Below are 18,020 nucleotides of genomic sequence, written 5' to 3' on the forward strand. Positions count from 1 at the left end.
TAACATCCCCAGCATTGAAGCACTGACCATACTCGATCAGCTTCGCTGGGCAGGCCACATAGTCCGCGTGCCAGACATGAAACTCCCAAAGCAAGTGCTCTACTCGGACGGAGCTCCTTCATGGCAAACGAGTCAAAGGTGGGCAGCGGAAACGCTTCAAGGACACCCTCAAAACCTCCCTCATAAAGTGCAACATCTGGGTGGCCCTGGCCAAAGACCGCCCTAAGTGGAGGAAGTGCATCCAAGAGGGTGCTGAGCACCTCGAGTCTCAACGCCGAGAGCATGTAGAAAACAAGCGCAAACCGTGGAAAGAGCGTGCGGCAAACCAGTCCCACCCACCCCTTCCCTCAACGACTATCTGTCCCACCTGTGGCAGAGTCTGTGGCTCTCGTATTGGAATGTTTAGCCACCAAAGAACTCACTTCGGCAGTGGAAGCAAGTCTTCCTCGATCCCGAGGGACTGCCTATGATGATAATGATGATGATGATGATTATGTCATTCGCCATAGACCTGGCACAGAGAATTGTGCCGATGCACTGAGCCGTCTGCCGTTGCCCACACCGGAAGTCGAGATGCCACAACCTGCAGACCGACTGTTTGAAAGTGAAGGAACCCCTGTCACGGGTCAACAAGTTAAGCCCTGGACCAGCCAGGACCCGATATTATCAGTTGTGAAATGTTGTGTCCTTAGTAGTGATTGGTCTGCCATACCCAAGCAAATGGGTGATAAGACCAAACCTTACAACCGTCGCAAAGACGAACTATTCATTCAGTCAGAATGTTTCCTGTGGGGTAATCATGTTGTTATGCCTAAGAAAGGCAAAGAGAAATTTGTACATGACCTACTCATCCCAGTATTGTCATGATGAAAGCCATTGCCAGGTCTCATGTATGGTGGCCTGGAATTGACTCTGATCTGGAATTGTGTGCATCAGTGCAACACTTGCATGCAGCTAAGTAAAGCACCAGTGGCCGTGGCCATCTAAACCATGGTCCAGGTCCCTTCCTGGGAAAGATGTTTTTAGTTGTGGTGGATGCATATTCCAAGTGGATAGAGTGTATAATCATGTCATCCAGTACATCCGCAGCTACCATTGAGAGCCTTCGTGTCATGTTTGCCACTCATGGTCTGCCCGACATCGTTGTAAGTGACAACGGACCTTGCTTCACTAATCTGGAGTTTTAAGAGTTCATGAAACTCAATGGTATCAAACATGTGTGGTCAGCACCATTCAAACCCACATCTAATGGTCAAGCAGAGCGTGCTGTCCAAACTATCAAGCAGAGTATGAAACATGTAACTCAAGGTTCACTGCAGACTCGCTTGTCACACATATTGCTTCGTTACAGGACAAGACCCCACACGCTTACCGGGGTCCCCCTGCTGAACTATTGATGAAGAGAGGTCTCAAGACCAGGCTCTCTCTTGTCCACCCTGGCTTGAACGATCATGTTGAATGCAGACGTCAAAGTCAGCAGTGGTATCATGATCGCGCTACTGTGTCACGTGACATTTCTGTTAACGATCCTGTGTATGTATTAAATTATGGTCAGGGTCCCATGTGGATCGCCGGTACTGTTACGGCCAAGGAGGGTAACTGAGTGTTTATCGTCAAGCTCAAGAATGGGCAAACATGCAGGAAACGTTGATCAGATAAAGCGCGGCACACGGATGAACCGGAACTGTCTGAGGAAGACACAATCAGTGACCAACCAACCTAACCTCAATCATCAGAGGACTCCACTGTCATCAATGAATCTGGACTTTCAATCCCTGACATGATCATTGCCACTCCCATCAGATCGGCTACCCAGCCCCCAGTCATAACAGACTCAGAAAGCTCACCCAAGGCTGGAGTTGAACTGAGACGATCAACTCGGGAGCGAAAAGCCCCGGAGCGTCTCAATTTGTAAAAAAACTGTCATTAATATCTTAAAGGGGGATATTGTCATGTATGTATGCTTCGGGTTACTAGCCACTAGGTAGCGCAACTGTCGGAGGTCATTGGGCTGTACGCACGTGTGTGCAGCCCAGGTATAAAAGGCATGCCATCTTATAATGTAATCACTTTGGGCCCTAATAAAGCACAGCCAGGTTTGTACCTGTGTTAGTTTACAGTATTCAGTCTATCGAGTTATTACATACATAACAGGATGAGAACGAGAGAGAGAGAGACTGGGGGAAGAGAGAGAGAGACTGGGGAGAGAGAGAGTGGGGCAGAGAGAGAGACTGGGGTGAGGGAGACTGGGGGAGAGAGAGAGACTGGGGAGAGAGAGTCTTTGGGAAAAGTGAGCGAGAGAGTGGAGGGAGAGAGAGCACTGGGATAGAGAGAGAGAGAGACTGGGGAGAAAGACTGGGGAGAGAGAGCGATTGCGGGGAGTGAGAGAGAGTGACTAGAGGGAGAGTTAGAGACTGGGAGAGAGAGAGAGACTGGGGAGAGAGAGAGTGGGGGAGTGGGCAGGGAGAGCACTGGGAGAGAGAGAGAGAGAGAGTGGCGGGGAGAGAGAGCACTGGGAGAGAGAGGGAGACTGGGGAGATAGAGTGGGGGGAGGGCTGAGAGAGTGAGTTTGGGGGGAAGAGAGGGAGAGAGTGGGGGGGGAGAGTTAGACTAGGGTGGTAGAGAGAGAGACTGGGGGGAAAGAGAGAAGGACTGGGGGAAAGAGTGACGGGGAGGGAGAGAGAGTGAGCTACTGGGGGGAGAGAGAGAAATTGGGGAGAGAGAGAGAGAGACTGGGGAGGGGGAGAGAGTGAGCTACTGGGGGGAGAGATAGAGAGATTGGGGAGAGAGAGAGAGAGAGAGACTGAGTAGAGAGAGAGAGACTGGGGAGAGAGAGAGATGCGGGGAGGGAGAGAGAGAGACTGGGGGGAGGGATTGATGGGGGTAGAGAGAGAGAAAGACTAAGGGAGAGAGAGATACTGGGAAAGAGAGAGACTGGACGGGGGCGGGGAGCGAGAGAGACTGCGGGGAGAGAGAGAGAGAGACTGGGGGGAGAGAGAGAGAGACTGGGGAGAGAGGGAGTTGGGGGAGGAGGGGGCTGAGAGAGAGACTGAGGGGGGAGGGACAGAGAGAGAGACTGACGGAGAGAGAGCGAGAGAGACTGGGAGGAGAGAGAGAGAGAGACTGGGGGAGAGAGAAAGAGTGGGGGGGGGGGAGGAAGGAGACTGTGGCGAGAAGGAGAGACTGGGGGAGAGAGAGAGAGATTGGGGAAGAGAGAGACTGGGGGAGAGAGAGAGAGTGGGGTGGAGAGTGAGACTGGGGGGAGAGAGACTGGGGAGAGAGAGTGTGGGAGAGAGAGAGACTGGGGGGGGCGGAGAGAGAGATACTGGGGGAGAGAGAGAGTGGGGGAGAGAGAGAGACTGGGGGAAAGAGATAGTGGGGTGGAGGGTGAGACTGGGGAGAGAGACTGGGGAGAGAGAGAGACTGGGGGAGAGAGAGACTGGGGAGAGAGAGAGACTGGGGTGGAGAGTGAGACTGGGGGGAGAGAGACTGGAGAGAGAAACTGTGGAGAGAGAGTGGGGAGAGAGAGACTGGGGGAGAGAGAGAGAGTGGGGGAGAGAGAGAGAGAGTGGGGGAGAGAGAGAGACTGGGAAGAGAGAGAAACTGGGGAGAGAGAGAGAATGGGGGAGAGAGAGAGACTGGGGGAGAGAGAAACTGGGGAGAGAGAGAGAGTGGGGGAGAGAGAGAGACTGGGGAGAGAGAGACTGGGGAGAGAGAGAGAGTGGGGGAGAGAGAGAGGCGGGGAGAGAGAGAGACTGGGGAGAGAGAGAGATGCGGGGAGAGAGAGAGTGGGGTAGAGAGAGAGAGAGTGGGGGAGAGAGAGAGACTGGGGGAGAGAGAGAGTGGGGCAGAGAGAGTGGGGGAGAGAGAGAGAGACGGAGAGAGAGAGAGTAGGGCAGAGAGAGAGAGTGAGGGAGAGAGAGAGACTGGGGGAGAGAGAGAGTGGGGCAGAGAGAGAGAGTGGGGCAGAGAGAGAGAGAGTGGGGGAGAGAGAGAGACTGGGGGAGAGAGAGTGGGGCAGAGAGAGAGAGTGGGGGAGAGAGAGAGTGGGGCAGAGAGAGAGAGTGGGGGAGAGAGAGAGTGGGGCAGAGAGAGAGAGTGGGGGAGAGAGAGAGAATGGGGGAGAGAGAGAGTGGGGCAGAGAGAGAGACTGGGGTGGAGAGTGAGACTGGGGTGGCGAGTGACTGGAGAGAGAGACTGGGGAGAGAGAGACTTATGAGGACGTATAGCACGCCATGCTATAGGAAAGCTGTTGCTTCTGCTGCTTGTGCAGCCATTGCTATAGTGACATGAGGGATGGGCTAATAAGTTGAAAACATTAAAATTAATACCAATTACACGAATAGATCTGCTTCTGTCAGCTCACCTTCAGCTTTTGGATTGTTTGTCGATACATGTCATTTATGATAAGTATTTTTTTAAATAGAGTTTGTCGATGATGAACGAAAAGCTTTTAATTAATTCTACCATCAACAAATGTGCAGAATGGGCATGTAAATGACAAATGAATTTCAATTATAGATAAGTATGTGGTGTTGCATTTTGGTTGGAGGAAGAAGGAGGCTGTTTAATCCCCGCGAAATGAGAGACTAAATGGGGTAGAGGTGCAAAGGGATCTTGGGATATAGATTCACAAATCATTAAAAGTTGCAACGCAGGTTGAAAAAGCCATAAAAGTGCAACTAAAGCATTGGGGTTCATTTCAAAAGCCGAGAAGTTATGTCAAACTTGTATAGAACCTCATCCGATTGTCTCATAATTGGAGACGGTGGGATGGTAATATTGTTGTTGTTATAAAAGTTTAGGTTGTACTCGTAGTTGTAAAATTTGCTCACAGACAAAATGGTCGCGCTCAAAGTCGTTTGTGGCCCGCTCAGTACAAAAATAAATTAGAGGGAGCATTGCCCCACAGTACAACCTGAAGGATCAAACCTTCCTCGCAAACAGTGGGCAACCATCAACCACCTCAGAACCAAGCTGCTACCTTCTCCATAGGTGGAAGATTAAAGCCTCCCCATCATACGGCTGTGGAGCTCCTAATCAGACCCTGGAGCACATCTTTGAGCACTGACCTCAGAGGGAATTCGCAGGCAGCCTACAAGTTATCCACGCTGTAACACCGGAAGCTTTGGCCTGGATATCCAACTTAGATATTGACATTTGGTTTGCTTTGCTAGTACCATACGAAAGCAAAAGAAGGTCTCTGTAACATCCTCCAGCCCTACCATCATCATAGGCAGTCCCTCGAAATCGAGGAAGACACGCTTCCACTCCAAAAGTGAGTTCTCTGGTGACTGAACAGTCCAATACGGGAATTACAGTCTCTGTCACAGGTGGGACAGACAGTGGTTGAAGGAAAGGGTGGGTGGGGAGTCTGGTTTGCCGCACGCTCCTTCCGCTACCTGCGCTTGTTTTCTGCATGCTCTCGGCGACGAGACTCGAGGTGCACAGCGCCCTCCCGGATGCTCTTCCTCCACTTAGGGCGGTCTTTGGCCAGGGGCTCCCAGGTGTCAGTGGGGATGGTGCACTTTATCAGGGAGGCTTTGAGGGTGCCCTTGAAACGTTTCCTCTGCTCACCTGGGGCTCGCTTGCCGTGTAGGAGTTCCGAGTAGAACGTTTGCTTTGGGAGTCTTGTGTCAGGCATGCGAACACTGTGACCCGTCCAGCGGAGCTGGTCGAGTGTGGTCAGTGCTTCGATGCTGGGGATGTTGGCCTGATCGAGGACACTGACGTTGGTGCTTCTGTCCTCCCAGGGGATTGGCAGGGTCTTGCGGAGACATTGTTGGTTATTTCTCCGGCCCAACAACCCCCTTACATCTCTGTGCATCCCCGATTTTAATTGCTCCACCATTGGCGGCCGTGCCTGCAGCTGTCTGGGCACAAAACCTCTCCACGAGTTGTTGTTGAACACTTCGAGCTATCTGTGACCTGAAATATGCATGCTTAACTGTGTCAGTGCTTTTGGAGTGTCCTTTTACCTCCATGGTAATCGTTTATCGACAGTCAACAAGGCCGTTGATCACATTCACCACATTTTCCGTGCCCTTGCTCTCAACCCTTTCCTTCAACAACAACTTACAGTTATTAAGCACCTTTAGCATAGCAAGATGTTCCAAGGCACTTCACATGAGTGATTAGCAGACAACATTTGACACCGAGCCACAGTGGAAGAGACTAGGACAGATGAAAGATGTAGATTTTAAGGAGTGTCTTCAAGGAGGAGGGAGAGGTAGAGAGGCGGCGAGGTTTAGGGAGGGATCCAACAGAGTCCATTGTCATGTATCCTACATGGCTACTGTTGGTACTATCACAAGGTGCCACCAGAGGGCACAGCAGTGGGAGACTTGTAGGCTACCTGTACAGGTGTGCCTGACCCAGTATAAAAGGCAGGCCACCAGGTGTGATCCTCACTCTGGAGTTAACTAATAAAGGACTAAGGTCACTACAGTTCAAGTGCAACACACTGCCTCATGGAGTCAGTACGAGAGCATCTAAGGACATTACATCCATGTTCTGCTAACTTCTCGTCCCACATTCGTCCGATCATCTTGTGCCATTTCTGTTACCCACAACGTGTCCTGCAAACAAGCGCATCATTCCCTCCCCTCCCAGCATTCCGACAAGATTACGAACTTTCACGCGGAAATGGCTACCCTTAGTACGTTGCAGCAGTTCGCCGATGGTGATGATTGGGACACCTTTGTGGAGAGGCTAGAACATTTCTTCACAGCAAACGACCTGGCAGGAGACAACCCGGCCACATTGGCTGATAAGCGCGCACTATCCTGCTCACCAGTTGTGGGCCCAACGTCTATGGCCTCGTCAGGGACTTGCTGGCACCAGCGAAGACAACGACCAAGTCGTGCAAGGAGCTCGTAACCCTGATCCAGGAGCAACTCAAGCCCAAGAAGAGCACCCTCACAGCCAGACACCGGTTCTACACCCACTGACGACCCGAAGGCCAGGAAATCGCGAAGTACGCCGCAGACCGCAGGAGGCTGGCGGCACCGTGCGAGTTCAGCACCCACCTCAACGAAGCGCTGTGGGACATTATTGTCATTGGAATTGGCCATAAGGGACTTCTTCCCAAGCTACTGTCGGTGGATACCACAGTCACACTGCAGAAGGCCATCTCTGTAAGTCAGTCATTTATGACCTCGACCTGCGGCTCTAGGCAGATGTCTCACCCTCAGGACTCAAACCCAGCAGGTACTGTGCACAGAGTGGCGCCTTTTAGAGGCTGGACTGTAGAACGTGGACCCTCTCAGGGAATAGAGAATAGGCCCCTGAGTCCCTTAACCCAGAGTCTGCCGAGGGGGGCTAATCGAGTAGCACCATGCTGGCGTTGCGGAGGGAATCACAGGGCTCACCAGTGCCCTTTTAAAGACTATGTATGCAAAGGCTACAGCACAAAGGGCCACCTCCAGCGCATGTGTAAGAGAAATATGGCTCACTGTGTCGATGAAGATTCTGAAGATTCTGAATCCAGCGTGGATTATGAATTGTTAGATAGAGAGGCAGCCCAGTCCCACAGGGAGGTACATAGCACGTTTACCTGCACCACCGAGTGTTCCCCACTGAAGATGGAAGTCGAGATAGAGGGCGTTCCAGTCTTCATGGAAATGGACACCTGGGCGAGCCAGTCAGTGATGAATCAAGGAGCCTTTGAGAGACTATGAGACAATCAGGCTGAATGACCCGAGTTGGTCCCGGTTCAGGCAAAGCTGCACACCTACACCGATGAAATTATCCCAGTCGTTGGTAGTGCGAATATTAAGGTACTGCATGATGGCGTGGTGCACAAGGTTTTCCGGCCTGCTGGGACCTCCCCAGAGTCCGGGGAGTTTTGGTGAATTACAGCCAATGCTAATTCCCCGGTCTCATCCTCCTAGATTTCATAGGGTGCATAAGGGACAGATTACTTGAGCAGTATGTAACTGAACCAAACAATGGGCAGGCTATTTTGGATCTGGTCCTGTGTAATGAGACAGGATTAATAAACAATCTCCCAGTAAAGGATACCCTTGGAATGAAAGCCCATAGCATGGTTGAATTTCAAATTCAGATGGAGGGTGAGAAAGTTGGATTTCAACCAGTGTACTCAGCTTAAATAAAGGAGACTTCAAAGGAATGAGGGATGAGTTGGCTGAAGTGGACTGGGAAAATAGATCAAAGTGCAGGATGGTTGATGAACATAAAAGATTCTGACGAGACTGGACAGGTTAGATGCGGGAAGAATGTTCCCGATGTTCCCGGGGAAGTTCAGAACCAGGGGACATAGTCTTAGGATAAGGGGTAGGCCATTTAAGAGAAACTTCTTCACTCAGAGAGTTGTTAACCTGTGGAATTCCCTGCCGCAGAGAGTTGTTGATGCCAGTTCATTGGATATATTCAAGAGGGAGTTAGATATGGCTCTTACGGTTAAGGGGATCAAGGGGTATGGAGAGAAAGCAGGAACGGGGTACTGAAGGAATGATCAGCCATGATCTTATTGAATGGCGGTGCAGGCTCGAAGGGCCGAATGGCCTACTCCTGCACCTATTTTCTATGTTTCTATGTTTCTAAGTTACCTCTGTGGATTGTTGCAGGTGATGGACCAACTGCTCGGCAGAAGGTGGATGGAGAAGATCCATTGGAAGTGGGAAGACTTCACCCCTCCAGCGATCGAAGCCTTCTGCGCTCAGAGGCAAAGCAAACCCTCACCTGAGGATGGACCCGGCACCAGAGAGCAGACCAGCACGGCACCCGAGACACAGACCGCTCAGCATGACTGCGTGGAGATGATCCAGCCGAGATGACTCGAACGCACCTTCTAGGCTCCAGTGGCAGGACTCCGGAGGAAGAAAATCGGATCCAGAAGCAAATTCCCAACTTGGGAGGCAGAACCCGGGGAGAAGAGGATCACCGCTGTCGACATCATTTATGAAGGAAAGGTGGCGCCCAAACCACGAGGTGAGGCACTGAAGACAAAGATGGCCGCGGCCAGACCACGAGGTGCAGCGCTGATGGAGCAACACGTGACACCAAACGGAGAAGCGGATTGGCGTAGAGCAAGCAAGGCTCTCTTAAAGGAGGCCTGCAACCCACTACAATTAAAGGGACAGTTCCACACACTCAAGCAATGTAATAAGAGCTGTAAGTCAGAGACAAAATGTATACCTGATCATGTAAAATGTGTAACTGATAATCTGAATTGTGTACATACAACCAGCGAGAAAAAGTCGCACGATTCTGTAAGATGTGTAATTGATGATCTGAACTGTGGGCATGCAACCAGCGAGGAAAAGTCGCACGATTCTGTAAGATGTGTAATTGATGATCTGAACTGTGGGCATGCAACCAGCGAGGAAAAGTCGCGTAATCGCGATCGGACCCACAGTGTCCATCATAAGCAAGGAAAAGTTGTGCGATGCAGGATTTCAACTGCACACAGCCAATGCAGTGGGCAGACACCCGTTGGGTGCACACAGGTCCAGCGAGCTACCCAATGCTGTAGCCTGCGTCCCGGGGACCAGAGTCACGCACCATTGAGTGTGGCCTCAAACAGCCAACACACACGAGCTGCAGAGTGAGCGACCGCAGCAGGTCAACGGCACCGGTCAGCTCCACCTCTCAGGCAACCAATGGCACCAACTGCCACGAGCTTGAAGGAGCAGTCCCCAGATCCAATCACCACCAAGGCCATACCCCTAGATGTAGGTTCACCAGCCACTGTTCCCCCAAAGGAAGAACATAAGAACATAAGAACATAAGAATTAGGAACAGGAGTAAACCATCTAGCCCCTCGAGCCTGCTCCGCCATTCAACAAGATCATGGCTGATCTGGCCGTGGACTCAGTTCCACTTACTCGCCCGCTCCCCATAACCCTTAATTCCTTTATTGGTTAAAAATCTATCTATCTGTGACTTGAATACATTCAATGAGCTAGCCTCAACTGCTTCCTTGGGCAGAGAATTCCACAGATTCACAACCCTCTGGGAGAAGAAATTCCTTCTCAACTCGGTTTTAAATTGGCTCCCCCGTATTTTGAGGCTGTGCCCCCTAGTTCTAGTCTCCCCGACCAGTGGAAACACCCTCTCTGCCTCTATCTTGTCTGTCCCTTTCATTATTTTAAATGTTTCTATAAGATCACCCCTCATCCTTCTGAACTCCAACAAGTAAAGACCCAGTCTACTCAATCTATCATCATAAGGTAACCCCCTCATCTCCGGAATCAGCCTAGTGAATCGTCTCTGTACCCCCTCCAAAGCTAGAATATCCTTCATTAAGTAAGGTGACCAAAACTGCACGCAGTACTCCAGGTGCGGCCTCACCAATACACTATACAGTTGCAGAAGGACCTCCCTGCTTTTGTACTCCATCCCTCTCGCAATGAAGGCCAACATTCCATTCGCCTTCCTGATTACCTGCTGCACCTGCAAACTAACTTTTTGAGATTCATGCACAAGGACCCCCAGGTCCCTCTGCACTGCAGCATGTTGTAATTTCTCCCCATTCAAACAATATTCTCTTTCACTGTTTTTTTCCCCCAAGGTGGATGACCTCACACTTTCCGACATTGTATTCCATCTGCCAAACCTTAGCCCATTCGCTTAACCTATCTAAATCTCTTTGCAGCCTTTCTGTGTCCTCTACACAACCCGCTTTCCCACTAATCTTTGTGTCACCTGCAAATTTTGTGACATTACACTCTGTCCCCTCTTCCAGGTCATCTATGTATATTGTAAACAGTTGTGGTCCCAGCACCGATCCCTGTGGCACACCACTAACCACCGATTTCCAACCCGAAAAGGACCCATTTATCCCGACTCTCTGCTTTCTGTTCACCAGCCAATTCTCTATCCATGCTAATACATTTCCTCTGACTCCGCGTACCTTTATCTTCTGCAGTAACCTTTTGTGTGGCACCTTATCGAATGCCTTTTGAAAATCTAAATACACCACATCCATCGGTACAGCTCTATCCACCATGCTCGTTATATTCTCAAAGAATTCCAGTAAATTAGTTAAACATGATTTCCCCTTCATGAATCCATGCTGCGTCTGCTTGATTGCACTATTCCTATCTAGATGTTCCGCTATTTCTTCCTTAATGATAGATTCAAGCATTTTCCCCACTTCAGATGTTGAACTAACTGGCCTATAGTTACCTGCCTTTTGTCTGCCCCCTTTTTTAAACAGAGGCGTTACATTAGCTGCTTTCCAATCCGCTGGTACCTCCCCAGAGTCTAGAGAATTTTGGTAGATTATAACGAATGCATCTCCTATAACTTCCGCCATCTCTTTTAATGGGATGCATTTCATCGGGACCAGGGGACTTGTCTACCTTGAGTCCCATTAGCCTGTCCAGCACTACCCCCCTAGTGATAGTGATTGTCTCAAGGTCCTCCTTTCCCACATTCCTGTGACCAGCAATTTTTGGCAAGGTTTTTGTGTCTTCCACTGTGAAGACCGAAGCAAAATAATTGTTTAAGGTCTCAGCCATTTCCACATTTCTCATTATTAAATCCCTCTTCTCATCTTCTAAGGGACCAACATTTACTTTAGTCACTCTTTTCCGTTTTATATATCTGTAAAAGCTTTTACTATCCGTTTTTATGTTTTGCGCCAGTTTACCTTCGTAATCTATCTTTCCTTTCTTTATTGCTCTCTTAGTCATTCTTTGCTGTCGTTTAAAATTTTCCCAATCTTCTATTTTCCCACTAACCTTGGCTACCTTATACGCATTGGTTTTTAATTTGATACTCTCCTTTATTTCCTTGGTTATCCACGGCTAGTTATCCCTTCTCTTACCGCCCTTCTTTTTCACTGGAATATATTTTTGTTGAGCACTATGAAAGAGCTCCTTAAAAGACCTCCACTGTTCCTCAATTGTGGAACACACCTTGATGAGGCGTTGCGAGACGTCTTTGTTATGGGGATTGGACATGAGGGTCTCCTCCACAAGCTGCTATCCACTGAACCCATAGTCACCCTGAAGCAAGCCATCACCATCAGCAGGGCATTTATGACCTTGACTTGCAGCACCAAGCAGATGAAACACACAGTCTCGAACCCGGCAGGCACTGTCCACAGGATAGCGCCCACCACGGACAAAACTGCAGAACGTGGCTCTGCCCAGGGCAGAGAGCACGGACCTCAGGGTCCTGGAACTCAGAGACCGCCAAGGGGGGCTAATCGAGCAGCACCATGCTGGCGCTGCGGAGGAAGCCATGGGGGTCACCGGTGAGTATACATGCAATGCCTTCCATACGAAAGGCCACCTTCAGCGTATGTGCAAAAGAAATCTGACTCACCGTGTGGCTGAGGAGATGGTAGAGGGTCCATCTTCCAGCGAGGAGCAGGCAGAAGAAGATGAGGCGTTTGGACTGTATACGTGTACCGACGGTTCGGCCCCAATGATTATGGAAGTCAAGATTAACGGAGTCCCAGTGAGTATGTAAGTGGATCGGGTCCGTTGTTGATGAGTCAGGAAACTTTTGATAAACTGTGGGTCAACCCAGCTGCACGACCCAAGCTGGTCCCGGTCACGGCAAAGCTGTGTACCTACACCGTGGAACTGATACCTGTTCTTAGCAGAGGCACGGTTTACCTTTGTGGGTCATTGCAGGCTATGGGCCGACGCTTCTCGGCCAGAGGTGGATAGGGAAGGTCCGTGGGAGCTGGAAAGACTTCATTCCTCCACAGACTGCTGTTCCCTGGGTTCCCAAAGAGCAACGCTGACCGAGCTGGAGGAGAAATCCCCACACAGACGAGCAGACCCTGGAAGAGCAGTTTTTCAAGTACGGGCCGATCGCTGAGGTGCGAGCCGGTGACTCGCTGCAGGCGATGAACGGGAGGTCCATCGATGGATGACAAATCCGGGCGGCGGTCGCGGCTACGGTGGCGCAGTTACTGGGACAACGGCAGGAGCAGAGGCTACAGGAGAGGCGGCAGTTACTGGTACATTGGCAGGAGCAGAGGCTACAGGAGAGGCGGCAGTTACTGGTACATTGGCAGGAGCGGAGGCTACAGCGGCGGCGGCAGGTATGACTCGGGTGAACGCGACAGCTACTCGGGTGGGTACAAGAGCCAGAGCGGCGGATACGGCAGCAATTACGGAGGCCGCTCTCACAGGGACTATGACTGATCGAATCCAAAGAGCCACGATCAAATTGTCTTGGCCGTTTTCCTTTCTTCTTTCCTCTTTAATCCTTCTATTCCAGAGAGTAAAACATCATGCCAGCGAGCTCAAGATGGTGGCGAGCCTCGTGGCAGCAGAGCTCTGCAGACAAAGGCAAGCAGAGCAACTAAAATGGCGACGCCCAAGGGAAGCCTCGTGGGAACCACAAGATGGCGTCTTAAAAGGGCTTTACACCGTGGCGGGCTCCACAAAGGGACTTTTGTAAGGCAAGAGTGAGTCTAAATGAGCAATGTGATTTGTATGATGACGTGAGTTATGATAAGAGTTCATATTTTGAAGCAGGCACCAGCCAGGATCCTAAACCAAACGACGCTCAGGCCAGCGAGCCAGCAGTTCCCTGTGCACTGCTTGACGACAGCCCCTCAGGGAGCAGCAGCCACCCGGGGCACAAAGAAAGGACAGGGAGGTCACAGGCATTTGTGAACCGTCCCGACGCTAGGGACCCCGGCGACAGCCCCGAGAGCAGGCCACACGAGCCAACCGGGTTCCCCCTGCCAGCACCGGGCACTGAGCTGCCACCAGACTGCAGGGACACCACCCAACAGCTCCAGATCTAGCTCGTCCTCACGCACTGTCACTGCATCGATAAGGCATCTAACGTACTTGTCGCACCACGGAACCACACACAAAATAAAAATGCAAAACCCACTTAAAGGAACTTGAATGTACATGAATGCCAGGAGCCCCCACCATAATCGATGTGGGAGGGGGGGGGAGAATGGAATGGTTAGGGACACACACACACTAACAGCAACCACCAGCACGCTACTGCACCAACTACTCACCCACGGTTGAAGTGACCCGCCAAGGGTCAACCAGACAGAGCCCACATAGAGCTAAGCCCAGAGCACAGTCAATGCAGAGACGATTTGCACTGAGGGCTCAGGGGGGAGTGATGTCATGTATCCTACATGGCTATTGTTGGTACTATCACAAGGTGTGCCACCAGAGGGCACAGCAGTGGGAGACTTGTAGGTAACCTGTACAGTTGTGCCTGGCCTAGTATAAAAGGCAGGCCACCAAGTGTGATCCTCACTCTGGATTTAACAAATAAAGGACTAAGGTCACTACAGTTCAAGTGCAACACACTGCCTCGTGGGGTCATTACCAGAGCATCTAAGGACACTACATCCATGTTCTGCGAACTTCTCATCCCACATTCGTCCGATCATCTTGTGCCATTTCTGTTACCCACAACGTGTCCTGCAAACAAGCGCATCATTCCCTCCCCTCCCAGCATTCTGACGGGACCAATGCTTCTGCAATGCATTTGTTCACTATTGCATTATTGCTGTTTCTCCCCAGGCACCTCCCCCTTGCAACTGCAGCCGTTGCAATACTCATCCATTTGCTCTTTTCTTGCCGCTACATTGTCTGGGATCACTAATTTATCGGGTACGGTAGCATAATGGTTACATTATTGGACTAGTGTCAGCTGTGGCTCAGTGGGCAGCACACTTGCCTTTGAGTTAGAAGGTTGTGGGTTCAGGTCCCACTCCAGAGACCTGAACATGCAAATCTAGGCTGATACACTGAGTGCTGCGCTGTTGGAGGTGCTGTCTTTTGGATGAGATGTTAAACCGAGGCCCTGTCTGCCCTTTTCAGGTGGATGTAAAAGATCCCATGTCGCTATTTCAAAGAAGAGCAGGGGAGTTATCCCCAGTGTCCTGGCCAATATTTATCCCTCAACCCACATAACACAAACAGATGATCTGATCATTATCATATTGCTGTTTGTAGGAGCTTGCTGTTTGCAAATTGGCTGCTGCGTTTCCCACATTACAACAGTGACTACACTTCAAAAGTACTTTAGTGGCTGTAAAGCGCTTTGAGGCGTCTGGTGGCCGTGAAAGGCGCTATAGAAATCCAAGTCTTTCTTTTCTTTTATTTCTTTGCTTGTGGTTAAGCAATATGCTGTCACCAGAAATCGAGCACTTTCTGACGTATTGATCCAATCAATGTCAGTTTCTTACCATTGCTCACTGATGAAGTCTCCGGCAGAGATTCTCCTCTGCCCCCGGCCAAGGCTTTTCTGCCCATTTTGGGACTGGCCAATGCAAAAGCAGAAATTTCGAGTTTCTGCCTCTGAGCCGTACAGACAAGGAAGGTACTAGACTCTATCCCCCGTCTGTGCTGAACTATCGCACCCTCCAAACGTGGTGGCACTATAATTCAGCACAGACTGGGGCCTCCCTGTGTTCGGAGAGGAAGTTCAGGCAAATGACCCCCTCCTGCTGGAAGTGTGCGGGCATCAGATTGGGAGAGGATCAGATGCGGCTGTGGTGCCTGCCATAGCTGAACAGCTCAGTGAGTCTCAGCCATGGCTCAGTGGGCAGCACTCTCGCCTTTGATGTCATAAGATTGTGGGTTCCAGTCTCACTTGGGCACAAAAAATCTAGGCTTCTCTGGGAGTGCTGCTTGCTCGGAGGTGCTGTCTTTTGGCATGAGCCGTTAAACTGAGGCCCCGTCTGCCCTCTTAGACATTAAATAATCCCATAGCACAATTTCGAAGAAGAGCGGGGGAGTTATCCCAGGTGTTCAGCCCAATATTTATCCCGCAATCAACATCACTGAAAACAGATGATCTGGTCATTATCATGTTGGTGTTGGTGGGAGCTTGCTGTGCACAAATTTGCTGCTGGGTTTCCTTCACTACAACAGTGACTACACTTCAAAAAATACTTCATTGACTGTAAAGCACTTTGGGACATCCTCAGGTCACGAAAGTCGCTATATAAATGCAAGTCAGTCTTTTCTGTTACTAACACAATCAAGCCTCATACATGAGGAACGATCGCATGAGGAACGCTCATAACTCACCCCTTTACCAGCACCTGCGATCTTAAACTGCGGAGTACTGTAGGCAGCTGAGGCGCCAGCCTAAAGCCTGCAGGGGGCTTCATGAATTTACGCACATTGGGGTCCTATCACGTGAATAGGCCCGTGTTTGAATTTTAACCCAGGCCTGAGCGGCAAGGCCGACAAGCATTTCCCGCCAGATGGAAGGTTGGCCGAAGTCAGGAAAGATGAAGAGGTCCTGAAAGGTAAGTGTTCCTTTGTGGGGCCGGGAGGTGCACAATTTTTGCTCCAGGCTTCACAAGGAGGACCTCCCTTTCCTGGGGCTACCAAGGTAATGTATTGGTTTCATGGGTTCTTTGCTTAAGAATTCATAGCAACACATTGCTATTAAGAACCAATTGGTTAATTAGCAAAGGTTTAACAATCACACTACACATTACCAGTTCATCCAGCAGGCTCACAACCACCTGCCCCATCGTGGATCTCTCGAACCCAACTGGCTGGGGTTTTATTGAGTATTGTGAACATCACGTGGCTGGCTAAGCCACTCACAACTCATCATCATAGGCAGTCCCTCGGAATCGAGGAAGACTTGCTTCAACTCTTAAAAGAGTCCTGAGGTGGCTGAACAGTCCAATACGAGAACCACAGTCCCTGTCACAGGTGGGACAAATAGTCGTTGAGGGAAAGGGAGGGTGGGACTGGTTTGCCGCACGCTCTTTCCGCTGCCTGTGCTTGGTTTCTGCATGCTCTTGGCGATGAGACTCGAGGTGCTCAGCGCCCTCCCGGATGCACTTCCTCCACTGAGGGCTCCACGCTCAACAGCTCTACCAACCTACTCACAGGTGCATATATTACACCCACTGTGATGTATGTAGCACTCAAGTCACTGACTCCACACAGTATGGTGTTGTAGTAACTGCTGTGACCTTAGTCCTTTATTGTGTAACTCCAGAGTGACTCTCAGGTGTGGTGGGCAGCCTTTTACACTCTGTCTCGCAGGTACTTCCGGGTCTCCCACCACAGCGCCCCCTGTGGCGCACCATTGTAACTATACATTTAATGTACCTGGACAATACATCTCACTCCCACCCCAGTTCCAAAAGCACATTGCCGGAATCCTCGGCCTTGTTCGTCCTGGTTGATTTGTGAGTGTGAGTCCATGACCATCCACTTCCCTCTTCTCCCCTGCCCCCCCCACCTCATGTAGAGATTATGCTTGCGATCCAGTGCAAGCATGTGGTATTTGCAGTCCTTACATGGGTGATGAAGTACACAAACATGACCTCCAATAAAAAGCAGGTACACATAGACAGTACATTTGTATGGTACATATAGATGCATTGAAGAGCTATATCAAAAGGTTGCAGGTAAACTGAACAGTTATTTAATCCCAGCTCCACTGGGTGAGGTACTGCCCCTTTTTGCCCGAGGTAATGGACTGCGCTGAGACAGGGTATCGCAACTAGTGCGTTGCCTCTGTTCTCAGAAAATAGTTGCCTTTGCGGCCGCTGAACCATTGCATGAATCACATTAAATCAGAAATCGCATTAATCCATTGTTCATGTTAGTCACAGATCCCTTAACCCTTTTACTTGTACATTGTGATATTAAATCTTTTCACCAATCATACCAATCATTTTAATCACAGTAATCATTTTAGCATCAAAATATTAACTCTTGTCATAAATCACGTCATCATACAAATCACAGTAATCATTTTGACTCACCCTTGCCCTTACAAAAGTCTCTTTGTGGGGACCGCCAACGGTGCAAAGCCCCCTTTAAGACTTCCGGGTACATTTCCCTTTTAAGACCCATTTTGATTTTTCCACGAGGCCCGCCACCATCTTGAGCTGGCTGTGCTGAAGCCAAAAACGTCGCTGTCCTCGATCGCTCGCACCTCGGAGATCTGCCCGTACTTGGAGAGCACTCCTTCCAGGGCCTGCTCGCCTGTGTCGAGATTGAGACCGCCGAGGAACAGCTCTCCGTCTCCGGACCCTTTTGCGAGGTTGGTTTGCTGGGTGTTTTCCCTGC

General features: G+C 50.3%; 1 protein-coding gene across 1 annotated transcript in view; it reads right to left on the bottom strand.

Moving 5' to 3' along the window:
- Nucleotides 1-17,793, bottom strand: part of hspbap1 (hspb associated protein 1) — a 234,476-nt gene extending 216,683 nt beyond the window's left edge. Inside the window, exon 1 of the mRNA XM_070875247.1 lies at nucleotides 17,714-17,793. Coding sequence (XP_070731348.1) covers nucleotides 17,714-17,786 — 73 coding nt within the window. The 5' untranslated portion in view covers nucleotides 17,787-17,793. The remainder of the gene's footprint in view (nucleotides 1-17,713) is intronic.
- Nucleotides 17,794-18,020: the final 227 nt, after the last annotated feature.

This window comes from Pristiophorus japonicus, chromosome 3 (assembly GCF_044704955.1).
Source record: "Pristiophorus japonicus isolate sPriJap1 chromosome 3, sPriJap1.hap1, whole genome shotgun sequence".
NCBI classification, from domain to species: Eukaryota; Metazoa; Chordata; class Chondrichthyes; family Pristiophoridae; genus Pristiophorus; species Pristiophorus japonicus.